General features: G+C 36.3%; 1 protein-coding gene across 1 annotated transcript in view; it reads left to right on the top strand.

Moving 5' to 3' along the window:
* The first annotated feature begins 2,301 nt into the window (after positions 1-2,301).
* Positions 2,302-15,031, top strand: part of tenm2b (teneurin transmembrane protein 2b) — an 84,383-nt gene continuing 71,653 nt past the window's right edge. The window contains exons 1-2 of the mRNA XM_084386646.1: positions 2,302-2,505; positions 14,797-15,022. Coding sequence (XP_084242772.1) covers positions 2,400-2,505; positions 14,797-15,022 — 332 coding nt within the window. The 5' untranslated portion in view covers positions 2,302-2,399. The remainder of the gene's footprint in view (positions 2,506-14,796; positions 15,023-15,031) is intronic.

Here is a 15,031-nt window from a genome sequence, read left to right as displayed (position 1 = left end):
TGTGTGTGTGTGTGTTGTGTCCACAGCAGGGCTGAATGCTGTCATAGATACAGAGAGAGGAATTGATTAAATTAGTCACTGTAGACATGACTTGGAGAGCCCCGATGACACAGTTCCACTCCAGCATAGCAGTTCTTTTGACCGTTGGCTGCACACGAGTGCAGATAGCATGGGGTGGTAAAATGTCCAGAATATATCAGCTGGCCTTGCTCCCAATCACAAACCCAGCATGTGCTTGATGGTTTGATCATGTATCTGAATCCCTTTCTCTGCTTGTTGTGTCATCACCATGGCCATCCAAATGAGAAAACCACTGCAGCATTTTACTGCTTGATGTCGTCATCCTATTGAAGATTCATAATATATTCACAACAATTTTGTATGAAATTAACCGTCATACTCATTATTGTCATGATTTGATTGTTTTTTTTATTTGGCCATTAATCTTCTTGGAAGGTGATATTAGACTAGTTTTACAATATGTCTAGGTAAGATGACTATTAATAGCATCTCAGCTGTTACCTAATAAAAACAGTGTTAGAGCTGATATGTTTTTAGTTGATCGATTCAGAGATCTTTGCATAAAAAGTGTTGTTTTTGTACGTAAATGTTGCCAATTATTACAGTGTGTTCTTAAATTGATGCACTTAATTTAAATTATATATATTGAATTGAATATATTGAAATTATTAAATATATTTTTTGAAACATCAGGAAAACGTGGCTTGGTTATTCTTAAAAATTTATAAAAATATAAAAAATTATTTTGAAGTATTTAAAATTTATTTTAAATGCAAAATCTACTTGGCTACAGTGCTTGTTTGGTTTAGATGCTTCCGCTTAATGAAAAAATAATAATTTTAAGCCAATGAAGTGCAAATATATAAATATTGTAACGTTTTTCAAGATATCGAATTTTATACTTTCGCTACATTGCACATCAGTATTGCATACATAAGTCCATATATTCTATCTGTATGTAGCCTGTTCATTAATTTAAAAGCCACATCAAAGCTGACCTCCTTTCAGACCAGGGTTTTTAGAGTTGAAGGTTTTTTGGAGCGTCTCAAAGCTTCACAATTCTCGCTTTTCAATGTGGTATTGATTCTACAAGCTGCTGGTTTTGATGCATCTGTATCTTGTATTTCAATGCTCCATTTCTGAGTTTTCATTTATGTTTTCTTTTGTCTGCCTGTCTCCTTTTTGTAGAACTCGTGTCAGAGTTTACTTTGTGAAGAGATTGAAAATCCACAGAACAAACATATGTGAAAGAAATTGTCTTTGGTGACAGTTTAAAATCAGTGCTGTTGGATTTATGCTGCACATACTGTACAGTCCTGCTCTCATTTGTTTCCTACTCCCTTTTTAAAATAAATAATTATTTTATTCAAAAGGTTACATGCCCTTCTTTCTCAATATTCAAAGTCTCCTCGAGCACCAACAGCTATGTTTCCATCCATCTATTTTTATGCGCATTTTGGGATATCGCATTAAAAAAACACTGGATGGAAACGGCAAACTGCGCATAAATTCTAAAAATGCACATAAGAAACTCATGCGCTCAATTGAGTCGGATAAACTTTTATTCTATGTGAAAACATGCACATGAACTACATTTATATGGAACACATTTACCGAATAAATTCCTCAATGCACATCAAAGAAGACATGTGACTTTGCGATGGGACGACATATGGACAAACCAGCAGACCGATCTCGTTGCACAGCATCTGAAATGCTGTTTTGGTTGTTCTGAAATGCCATCAAAGAGGTTCAGTGCAATAACCTCCCAGAACTGGACAGCAGCATCTGCCTCCAAAGCAAGATAACTTTATTGCGTTTCATCTGTGCGCTCTGAAGCGCAAATCATTTCTTATTTATGAAATTATTTTATACAGTGGCTTCTCCTACTGCAGCATTTTTCTTAGTGATATTAAGCGCCAGTTTATCAAGAAGTGACAGTTTTGTTCTTTTCGGTTTGTGTTTTAAAGTGTTTTATTCGGTAAATTCACAACTTTGGATGGAAACATAGCTAATGTTTGTTTGTAGCGTCTTTCAGGAATTGATACACACACACACACACACACATTTCAAAAGGCTGCCAGCAGTCATGGATAAATTATTTTGTCTCATAAAATATAACTGTGAAATGGAGGGAAAAAATGGTTGTGATTCACTTTAGTTTGTTGTAATTTCATCAAACAGCACCAACTTCACTCCATAAAGTAACACACTTTTCCCACTGTGTGTGTGTGTGTGTGTGTGTGTGTGTGTGTATGTGTGTGTCCCCTTCAGGTCGCCCCCTCCCTCCCACGCCTTCATCCAGTCTGCTTCCCCCAGCCCCTCCTCCCCCATCCGCCCCCCTGCACCAGGCCGCCATCTCCATCAGGGAGTGTCAGATGCCCCTTTTGGACAACGGCTCATCCCATGCCATACTGGACCCCCCTCCTGACGACGAGTTCTCCCCCAACTCCTACCTGCTCCGTGCACAGCCCCCCACCATCGGTAAGAGCGTCTCACTGCGCTGCCGCATTCTCCATCTTATCCAGCACCCTGCCATCATCATCAAAAGCAACACTACGACACTGAACCGTCCTGTACAAGGCTTTCCCGTTGCCATAACCCAGATTTTAGGTAAATTAGATTAGGGTTATTATTATCCTGTTCTGTAAAGGCAAGCTAAAACTGTGTTCATAATACATTTAACTTGTATTATGGAATGTATTTCCAACTAAAACAGAACCAGAAATAATGTAAAACTTGACTTTATCAAAAGGGATTGTACTGGTAAATGAAAACTAAGCAATGATATTATCATACAGTATTGATTTTGTTGAGGCTGATCTTTTTTTTTTGCATTTTGAAATATGAAATCATTTATCTTTCAAAATAAAATGATTTCTCATGCACAACTGAACCAGGGGCTATTTATATATATATAAATCTGATTCTTTAAGAATCTGTTGAATTAGTTGTATTATCTAGATATCTGTATAAATTGGATGTCATGTTTACAAGAGTAAACGTAAATTTACCTAAAATTAAATTTATTCATATAACTGTACACAATATGATTAACACTACCAATGCTGGATGGAAAAATGTATAATATTATAAAAATACAAAAATTATTTCTAAATGTCTGTTCGATTTCAAAGGTTTCATGCTCCCTGCAGCTAATAATTAATTGTACAAACACATTGTGTTCAGCACAAACAGTGTTATTCTCGTTACAAGTCCAGTCTCGGTCGTATCTTTTATTGCCTTGCACAGTTGTTGCTCTTTTTTTTAAAGGATGAGGGCGCACAACCCTTCTGTGTTTGCATTTGCATTCAGCATCGTTCCCCCCTGCTGTTAGAGAGCCTATCAGAACACAACCATTTTTTTTTTTTTTTTTTGGTCAGAACCGTTCAGCTGAGAGCCACGGGTCAGGTGAACTCTTTGCTTATTTTGATCACAAATATTTAAGCGCTTGGTTCATATTATAATTTACACTCATCCAACAGTTTTAAAATTATAAATAACAAATATATCAATAATAGATTACAAATATATTTGACATTTTGTAATATGCTCTTATTATAAAAAGCATGGGCATTTGGCACAGGTGTGTGTTCATGTAAACGGGTGTGTTTGAGTGCAGTCAGTAGTCTGTCAGGGGAAAGAGATCTGAGACGATTCTAGCCCGACACCCTCGGCTTTCAACAGCGCTTTTGCTTTCTCTCCCGGTCTCTCTCTTTAGCGCTTTCTTTTTTTCTCTCCATACGCTTGTACTGACAATCCTCCTGTTTTCCGTAACCTCTTGACCTAAAACACAATGCTGCTTGAATTGTTAACCTTGGATGAAAGAGATCCTACTGATTTCTCTGATAACCTTTTTGTCATTTTTGCCTAAAATATTTCATTTGTATTAATATGCTAAAACTATTATTAGTCATGTAATTTTTTTTTTTGCCTCCAAAAAACAACAAAAAATGTCCTTGACTTTTGTGAAATCTGTTTCTTAACTTAAATGGGAAAAAATGTGTGTGTGTGTGTGTGTGTGTGTGTGAGCTTTAAAGCTTTATTTAAATACATGTCTACATTTCAGATTATTAATACTTATTTACCTTATTAATTATATTTTTCTTATTTCTTACCTGTGCATTCAAAGTAATTTGTTTAAAACATAACACATCATTCATGCAGACACCTATAATAGATTTAGTATTGTAGTTTCCAAAGGTCCCCCCCCCCCCCCCAATTATTTATTTATTATAATATAATACCACTTGGAATGCAATAATCATGCATATATTTATCTTACATATATATGCACGAAAAAGTGGTTTTGATGTGCAACCATCATACTGGTTGTTAATATTAATAAATATATAATAATGAATTGGCTTGAATAAAAATGCTATTGTATCTGCCTAAATTTGTATGATGCGTAATGTTCAATGGTACAGATGAATAATTTGTTTAATTATACCTAGCAATAAATAAATAAATAAATAAATAAATAAATAAATAAGCCATAAAATGATCTGTCTAATACTGATATTTAAAAAAAAAAACTGATATTGTTCAATACTGATATGTTGTATTACAGTTTTTCTATACATGTATGTGTGAGAAACGGCACATCATTTCAGACTAATGCAATGTTTTTTTTTAGTATATATATATATATATACACATTTTTTTTTAGTATATATATATATATATACACATTTTACATTCAAAACCTTTTTTCCTTTGTGTGCTTAACATATTGTACTCTAATCTGTTGTAATACATTAAGTAGATACTTCACTGGCATGATCAGAGCAACTGGATTTTTAGAATAATGCTTTATAATTATATTCAAATAATTGTTACATCTGGGCAATTAATCAAATAGCGTGAGATTGTAATTATTCACCACATGAGTATGACAATATTAGGCATTTTTTATTTATTTCTACACAGAAAATCTTTTATTAAATTGTATAATTTATTGAATCAGATTGAACAAATTTTTGTTCATACATAATGAAACCTGATGCAGGATCATGGGAAATATATATTGTGTTCTACACAACCTAGCAAACAAACAAGTATCTGTTTAATTGAATTATGAAGGCTGCGGTGATTCCAGTTCAAATATATTAACATCAAGCTTTGACACCTTTTTAAGTTAAGAGTGTTAATTAACTATGAGTCTTTCAACACTCTTTGAAAACATGCAGAATGAGAAAAACCTTTGATATTTATATCAGTCATTTTTTTTATCAGTCAGCATAGCAGAAATAATACAGATCATATCTTATCTGGAGCAGCTTCTGAAATGGGTCATCATTTTAGAGAAGTGAAATTACAGGCCTATCTTTGTAAGAAAGGTGGGATTATTTACCACAGATGTTTGCTTTTTATATTCAGTAATCCTTTCATAATGAAGGTTCATTACATGACACCAGACAGTCACATTACTCTTGTGTGCACGTGAAACACTTGCAGATATTTAATATGGCGATCATGCAGAACTGTTTTATTCCTCCTCTGAAAACTTAAATCACGGTCCGCTCTAAGAATGTATGAGTTATCACAATTCGTCATGAGTACAGGAAACGGCATTTTCTCTGTGCTGACTATTCTTTCTTTTTTTTATGTTCATTTGACAGATATGATAGCTGATAATTTTCATGTTTTAGATGATAACTAGTATGATGGTTGATTTGTGTAAAAACAAAAAACAAAACAAAAAACAGGTTTATAAATTACTTTATTATTTTCTCTTGTATGTTATGCAACAATATAGAAATTTGGGCAAATAAAGTAGCTTTTTAATTATTATATAATTATTAATATTATTAACTAGTATGATGGTTGCACATCAAAACAACTTTTTTTTGCATACTTAAGTTAAATGAAATATATTCCTGTTTTTTTATCATGCAAAATTCAAGCAAATATATCAAATATGCATAATAAAATAAAAGATTTAAAAAAGAATGCATATATTTTATTTAACTTTCATTTATGCATGTAAATGTGGTTTTGATGCACAATATTCGTCATACTAGTTGTTAATATTAATAATTATATTATAATGAATTGGCTGTAATAAAAATGCTATTGTATCTGCCAAAATTTCTATGATGCATAATGTTCAATGGTACAGATTAATCATTTTTTCATTTTTATACCTAGCACTGAAAAGGAGTGAAATGAATAAATAAATAAGTCATACAAGTTTCTGTCTAGGCCTAATACTGATATACTGTGTATAAAAAACCTGATATTGGTCAGTACTGATCTTTTGTATCAGCACGGCCATGACAAGCTGTTCAACGCACAGGTCTGAGGTGGCAGCAATGCTCACTCCCACCCCTGAAGCAAGAGTCATTGGTATGCACTGATGTTCTTCTCCTCAGTGTGTGTGTGTGTGTGTGATTATGCTGCAGTGAGACGGGTCGTGCTCAAGCCTCTCAGTCTCAGAGGTGTCATCCACACGGGCGAGGTGTGCTCGGGAACCAGAGCTTAACCTGCGTCTGGGAGACCTGTCTTGTCAGTTCACTTGCTCTTTTTCCCTTCCCTCTCTCCCTCAGCTGCTCCCTCCTCCGCCAGTTTCTTTCCTCTCTGTCCTTCCTTCCTCTGTCATCCTCTCCCTGTCGAGTCATCCTGTTCACCCAGTTTTCAGCCCTCCGTGCGGCTCGACGCTCACTGCTCCTGGAAAGAGCTTTGCTCTTAGCGTGCTAATGCCGCAGATAAATTATTCATATGTGGTTTCTGTGTTGTGCTTTTTTTTTTGCTATTTCTGGAGTGTCTTGACTGTGGGAAAAAAAAATTATAATAAGGAAATTGGTGGAGGTTTGTGTTATGACTTGAATGTTTGAGTTCTCCTTTCTCGGCTGTGAGACAAATAAAACGGTTTCATTTGTGTCAGTCAAGCATCTGAATAAATTGTATATTAGGCGACCTAAACATTAGTGGTATAATGAATGTAATTGTGATGCATTCGTGACCGTGTTGAGGATGCGTTTGGGTGACATTTGTAATCAGAGTAGGATGTTATTACTCCCTAATTAGTGGTGGCAAGTGTCTGAGACTGACCGAACAATGTGTTCTGAATAGCGATGAACTTTCTTTCTCTCTTTCACTCTCTTATATTATACTTTTTTTTTTTTTAAATGAATAAAAAAGAATGACTGTTTTTAAACAGTTTCTCTGAACAGTTCCTCCATCAGTCATTGGTCAGGCTGAAAGATGTCTCCACCCCAAACCACACCATTGCCTTAGCTACAGTGTTAGGCTTAATTGGATAGCAATAATGAATATGATATTGACAATAGTGTTTACACTTTTGGGGGAAATTAAATGGACAGTTCACCCAAAAATGAAGATATTTTGAACAATGTTGCTAACTATACAGTTTGGGTGACCATTGACCAAAAAAAAGATATATCTGCAATATTAAAAAAAAAAGAGAAGAAATAAATTAATTCAGGTTTAGAATGAGATGAGGGTGACTAAATGATGACAAAATTATATTTTTAGTTAAACTATCCCTTTAACTACAAAAAATGTATATTATAGCTGTTAATTAAACTGGAACAGGAGAAAGTATTTCAGTATCTAAAAAGGACACATTTCAGCTTTAAATCCTAGAGCTAAGATGGAGAAGAAGGAAAAAGGCCAGCTGGTGTCCAGCACTGAGCTATTTCTGTCCATTCTGGATTCTCAGTTCTTTAATAACACAGGAGGGAGACATCAGCTGATCTCACTGTATCTCTCTGCATGTAGATTTGACTTTTATTGAGAATAAAACCGCTTGATATGTCAAGACAGTGTATTGTATTTAAAATGAATAATTAATTGGTCAGAAAGTGTGGGAACACTGCCACTGTAGATGTATTAGTGGGAAAGACATTACACTTTACACGTGAGAGCGTGAGAACTTGTTATTAAAGGGTATTGGCAGGCACACAGTCAGTTTCGTTGTTCATGCTTGTCAAACTAATGTACGGTCACGATGCTCGTCCTGTCACAATTTAGCAGTTTTATAATTTTACTTTTATTGTGTTGAATAATGATAAGATTTTATATTGCACATATACATTTTTACATGTTTTTATACAGATATTTTATACAGGCATCAGCCTGACTGATAATTATAATTGTATGTTTTTGGTTTTTGTGTCCATCAACTTCCAAATATAAAAAGAAAAATAATTAAATGAGATAAAGTTCCTGTCATTTGTAAAATATGAACAGATTACCACAGTGTAATTTGATAAAGACTACTGTTCAAAGATTTGGGGTCGTAAGATCTTACTGTATGCTCACCATTTTTTGTAAGATCTTACTGTATGCTTACCAACGCTGCATTTATTTGATCAAAAATACAGTAATAACTGTAATACTGTAAAATATGATTACAATTAACATTTAAGTAACTGTTTTCTATTTTAATATATTAAAATATAATTTATTCCTGAGGTCAAACTGGTTTTTCAGCATCATTACTCCAGTCTTCAGTGTCACATGATCCTTCAGAAATCATTCTTATATGCTGATTTGATGCTCAAGAAACATTTCTTATTATTAGCAATGTTGAAAACAGTTGCGCTGCTTAATATTTTTGTGGAAACCATGATTCATTTTTTGATATAGGATTCTTTGACGAATAGAACGATTAAAGAAACAGCATTTATTCGAAATATGAAAAAAGAAATATTTTGTAACACATTTGATTAGTTTAATGCATCTTTTCTGAATAAAAGAAAATCGTATTGATCCCAAACTTTTGAATGGCAGTGTATAAACCTTTTTTGGTTGAATTTCCTGGAAAATACATTAGTTGCATCATGACATGAGAGTAAGGCAGGGGTTCTCAAATTTTATGGTCACCGCCCCCCATTAAACCTTTAAAAAATCTACAGCTTGTGATGGGGTCTGCTGAAGAGGTGCTTTTCTATGGAGAGGAACTTCTGTTGGGCTTGTTCAGACGGTGACAATCCAATGGTCTGAAGAAGAGCGATTCAGTGGAATTGGCGTTCAGTGGCGCTTTATAAAGGCAGAGCGCCAAGCTCTATTCACGCACTTGAATGCCGTTGCAACGGCTGTTTTCTTTCCTTTTTTTTTTTGCTGATCTGCCGGGCCCCCGCCCCTGCAGTACCTGTGTGCCCAACACCCTCCGGAGGGCGCGCCCCCCACTTTGAGAACCACTGCAGTAGGGCAATGTTTTTGGCTCAGCTCCAAAGGCAGTGTGTGCTGTAACTGTGTAGTGCTCAGTTCCAAATGAACTGCAGTCGCACTTATTTTTATATGTTTTGTAATTACCGTTTCATATATTAGTTCTGTGTCCGCACGTTTCTGTGTTCATACCTTCAAATGAAAGTGCGAACATGTTGTTGACAAGGTTCCCATACTCCCACTCAGTAGACCTCTGAAATATTGTTGGTTGTCATATACCGTCTAGCCAGATCTGTCGAGCGAGGGAAAGAAAAAAACGGCGGTTGGTGCGTGGAGAATTAGTCTGAGGATGGATGAAAGACAGAAGGTAGTTGGCCACCAATCATGACACCTCATAGCTCTCTCCTTTTCTTTCTCTTTCCCTCTCTTTTTTGTAAACACTCAACTCTATAGCACAGAGCTCAATTACCCCCGCTCTGTCTCCAGGCTCCTCCTGCCACATTTAGATTGTGTCTTTTATCATTCCAAATTGACATTTATGCTTTTACTCCTATTGTTTTTCCACCGTTCCCACCGCTCATGTTGGGCAATTTATTTTAATCCCTGTCATGGCATGGCCTATAGCCTAGCAAAGCTTGGCTGCAGTAATTTTACCATTGCCATGCGCTGGAAACAAGAAGCTGCCACGCAGAGCTGTTGTCCCATGTCTCTTCTTCCATTCCTCCGCCCGTCTCACCAGCACCAGCTCATTTCTTCTGGCCCGTTTACTCTCTATCGCATCTGTCTTTCTCTTACTGTTTCTTTTTACACTCTTTTTTTACTAATGATGTAAAAGCTGGTGTGTTTTTTTCAATGCTAAAATTGTTTATATACCAACTTAATGTGCAAAGACAACTATAAAATAAAGTAATTATACTAAATAAATAGAAATGACAATAAAATTATAAATATGAAAAATAATAATAATCCATACAAAGCAGTTTCAACCAATGGCATGAGTTTGGGCTAAGACTGTCCAACGGCAGACCTAAAATATTTTTGAAAATGGTCCAAATCTAATTGTTACATTTTAATTAGAATATTATACAGATACTTCTCTTGTTACTGGTTCAGTAAAAGTAACTGAAACTAGATAGATATCATCTCTCTCTCTCTCTCTCTCTCTCTCTGTGTGTGTGTGTGTGTGTGTGTGCCTGGGGGCGTGGCAACGCAGACACCCTTTCTATATTATTTAGCTTGATTTCCGCACGACGCTCATGTAACTAGACAGAGGAAGCTGGAAATAAATTATATTCTCCACTATATCTTCATAGCAGTTTCTCATTTATATGCCTTGAATGTAAATGTGTCTTTTTGTTTTCTTTTTTTTAGAAAAGGACAGGCTGGCAGGAAGAGCAGGAAGTTTCAAATCAGGCGAATAGGCCTTTTCTGAGCCCACATAGAGTCGCTTTCCCTGTGTTGCTTGTCGACTATTTTGTCTGCCTCCGCCGTTCGCTCGCTGAATCAAAACTCAATTATTCATAAACACTGCTAAATGGTTAAGAACGGAAAGCGGAGGGAGAAAGAGAAACAGCCTTGTGAAAAGAGAGAGTGATGGAGGCTGGTAGGAAATAAATGGATGTCAGTAGTGGGGGACAGAATAGCTTCACAGCTGTTTTGTGTCCCAATAAATCAAGGTTTTATGAAGCTCGTGTTGAAGCGGAAGTTCTGACAGGGAACGAGCTGCAGCAAAGCAGAATCTGTGACCTTGTGTCATGAAAAGGATTCTTTCTCAGTCCCAAATAAAGCCATTTTACTTTTAACAGAGCTCAATCCAGGGTGAAATTTAGTTATTTTCTTTATTGCGAGAAAAGAAGAACCACCTTGACTGTTTTTTTGTCCCAGTGCTTTAGGTTTAGAATAATGGTTTTACCAAATAATTGGCGCTGATAGGAGCTATCGTTATTGGCAAAAGTTTGTATTTTAATTTGAATGATTATTTTAATTTATTTAATTTTATTTAAAAAATGCATTTACATATAAAGAAACATAAGAGCATGGTAAATGATATAAATCTGAAACATGTGTAATATACACAATACCAGGGCCGTAGCTAGAGGATTCGGGGCCCTCTGAAAAAATATTGATGTGGGCTCCCACCACCCTCCACCAATGAGCATGGAGGCCCACATATAACAGAAGATGGTGATGTTGTTGTAAAACCTTTATTTTAAAAGTTAAATGTTTATATAAAAATTACAACTAATAAAAACGAACAAAAAGCAAGAAATTGTTAAATGATAATAAAACCAATTTTAAAAAAGTAACAGCAAAATAATGTTTGTTTTTTTCCCCATCAGTCTGTTATAATTCATAAATCAAAAAGTAAACATTTAGAAATTGACAAGAATGCAGTCAAATTTAAAAAATAAAATCATTTATTGTCTTATTTTTTAATAAAAGATAATATGGAACTGGTAATATTATTGAATAAATCTAATAAAGGTATTAATCCAAGTGCAGTGTGTTGTATTCGTGTTTTCTTATTCCCAGGGAAATAACAATGCAAACTGTCTTTAAGAACGTCTTGATCGACTGGGATACAACAACTCTCCTGACCTCCCTCTCCTTCTTTTCATGGCGTTTCTGTTTTCTTTTTCCCCTTTTTCTGACCTTCAGTCAGTTAGTCTCCTGCTCTTCCACCAACTTCATCGTTACCTTCAGACAGCTGCCGCCTCAACTCTGATTGGTTCTGTTCACAAGCTGGGGTGGGACTTACAATTTTATTGGGTCCATCTGATGTTTGTCACTGACTGAATAATTAATAAATACTTTAGATCGGACTAAACCATTTTTAGGGAGGTAAGAGAAGCAGATCTTTTGAAAAAATATTTAACCAAATTGCATGTTTTTGTGGTTTTCATTTAAATCTCAGGCATACAACTAATATAAATATTATAATTATTCATACAACAGGGGCCTATATAGTATAACTGCTGCATTTTGCCCCCCTGGACAACGGGGGCCCCTATAATTGTCACCACCTTTCACCCCACTAGCGACGGCCCTGCACAATACTATTATAAAATAACATGAAAAAACAAGACTTAAGTTTTCATTCATATCATTCATTTTAAAAACATATTATAATTATTTATTAATTTTTTTCCTTTATTGTGACAGGATAGCATAGAGTAGACAGGAAGTGAGGTGGGAGAGTGAGGGGGACGGAATCAGACAAAGTCCGTAAGCCGGGACTCCGACATATTATCAATCTGTCATTCGCTCTTTAGTTATATGTATTAGGCAGCAGAATCCACTATTGGTCGACCTCTAGTCCACTTGTTTATGTTCAATTAAGTTGCCATATCATCCGTTGGAGGAAAGTTCCAGACAGCAAATACATAGCTACACACCCTGGCAATCAATATCTGTTTCCACAGGCGTCTTAAACGACCCCCTGTCTTCTGCCTCCTGCTTGGGTACGACGTGCACATTACATTGAGAGATTTTGTATTTAAGCTCTTTCCCGTAACTCTGTGCTAATATCAGTAGTCGCCTGTAATCTCTGCATTACTGTACTGACTTTAGCGCCGTTCCCTGGCTGTGCACCGTGAGCTCCACATTCTGTGTAATGGAGGCGCAGGAGTGGCCCATTGTCCCTCTGTGATTGCAGCGCTTCACACTGAGACCCCTGGCGAGCCGTTCTCACATGCGAACGAGAAGAAAATCCCACCAGCGCCCTCCTTCATTTGGCCATTGAAGGCCACTGTCACAGGCTCCCATTCACAGGGCGCTTCTTCTGCGCCTGTCGCATCAATTTCCTCCGACTACGCCAGGTCCCCTTGAAAAAAACAAAGAATGAGGCCTCAGTTGTGGCAGCGCTTTGAGCCCATAAAAGCACAAGTTCCTCCATGCTTTTGTTCCAGTGTGTGGAGAGTGGCCTGGCTGGTTTTCATGGCCATGTCATCAGGCGATAATCCAGTGTTTTGAGCACCATTGTTGGAGCCGGAGAGTTCCTCCAGAGTTCCTCTGGTGCTGTAAGCTGAGAGAGCAGGGCTTTGTGCCCGGCCGGGTTTTGTCGCGCTCCGTTTTAGAGCGCTCTGACACACTGCATGTAGAGAGATTACACAGCCCTGGCCCTCAGACCGTAGCCGATCTCCCGTTGGTCTAAAATCCTCTTTCATCTCGGAACCTCTTCTTAAGGGACACAAAGGCACTTTTGAATCCCCTGCTTTCACCTCTTTTCACAGGCTCCTGGAAGAATTTGCTTCCGTTTACCTCATGCGCTGATGTCGGGAGGTGCGGCGGAGGGTGTGAAATGCGCATTATCATATTCGCTGTGTTATTTGCAACCGTTACGTCGAAGAAAAACAAATAAAGGTGGAATATATGACAGAAATAAACCCAGACCTTTTGTGGTAGTTCATGTGGATAATTGATTTTTTACATTTGACACTCAGGAATGGAGACTCATCTGTTAAACCTCTAGGCACGCTTGACTGCACTATTTGTTCAGAGACTGTCAAGTGGGGCAAATATTTTCATTTATGTGCTGTGAAGAATCTTACCTTCCAATGTATCTCAGTTGTTAACAGGCTGAGATAATCACACATTTTTCTTTCATAAGTTAATTAAATGAACACCTATACATGCTTAAATCATAAAACACTGCAGGCTATCTTTATTATTTTTGTAAAGTCTCTAAATTATGAAGGTTTTGTTTCATAATTTAGGTTATATTGTATTTTTATATTATATTATACATTACATTATGTTATTTTGTATTATAAAGATTGTTATATGAAATAATAGTCATATGAACATGAAATAATAGTCAGAAAAAAAATCAATAAAAAAAAAAGGAACAATAATAAGAGGGCCATAATGAACAAAAAGAAGCAATTTGGTGCAGTTGCTGACATTTAAATTAGCAAAAAGTAAGATGACATTCTGCTAGCTTGTAATGTAAATAAATGAGATCTTTATAAAAGAATAGCAGACTACTTAAATAAAGTGCATATAAATATCAGTTGTCATGCTACATCTCTTAATAATATGTCTTAGTAAGATGATATTTAAATGCTTAGTTTAATTATCAAATGCATAGTTTTTATGATCAAAGCTCTATAGTCAATCATCAATGTACAAAGATGTACAAATAAACATTCCTCAAAAGCCTGATGTATCATATTTAATTTATTGTCAGAGTAAATGTTCTTACTTTTACTTTCTAAAGATCAGTGAAGCTTTCACAGCAAACTTTTTTTTTTTTAGCAAGCATGTCAGGAGCTAGAAGGTGAATTCAATCTAATAAATTCTAATTCAATCAGAGAATTCAGTATAATAAAAATCCAGACTTGTTTTATTTTTCCTCCTAGCAATAGATTTTTTATCAAAGTCTTCTTTTTGTGTCTGCTTATCTTATTATCCATAATTGATCCTTCTCTCAGTTGCAAAATGTCTAGCATTTCACCTCTCCTCCTTTGGGTTACAATCATTTCACGCATTGCTACAGAACAGTAAACAGATTACAGCTGCATTGAATCAAAGTAACCTGAACAACTTGATGTTCCGAATCTGTGGTCTGAAAACACTATGAGGCAACATAAAGGAAGAGATGTTCTGTGATTGATCTCTCTTCTCTCTTTCTTTCAGGTGCATCCGGTCATCACAGTCAGACCTCCCTTCGACCTCCTCTGCCTCCCCCGCACAACCACCACCAATCATCGGCTAATTCCCTCAATCGCAACAACCATGCCAGCCGGCGGAACCTGCAGAGCCACGCACCTACCGCGGCCCTGGCAGATGGACCCTCCACCCCTGAATCCGTCCAGCTCCAGGACAGTTGGGCTCTCAACAGCAGTGTCCCGCTGGAGACACGGTTAGTTTC

The sequence above is a fragment of the Rutilus rutilus genome (assembly GCF_951802725.1).
Source record: "Rutilus rutilus genome assembly, chromosome: 18".
Taxonomy (NCBI): domain Eukaryota; kingdom Metazoa; phylum Chordata; class Actinopteri; order Cypriniformes; family Leuciscidae; genus Rutilus; species Rutilus rutilus.
The sequence above is the reverse complement of the archived record's forward strand: the minus strand, read 5'-3'. Positions and strand labels throughout refer to the sequence as shown.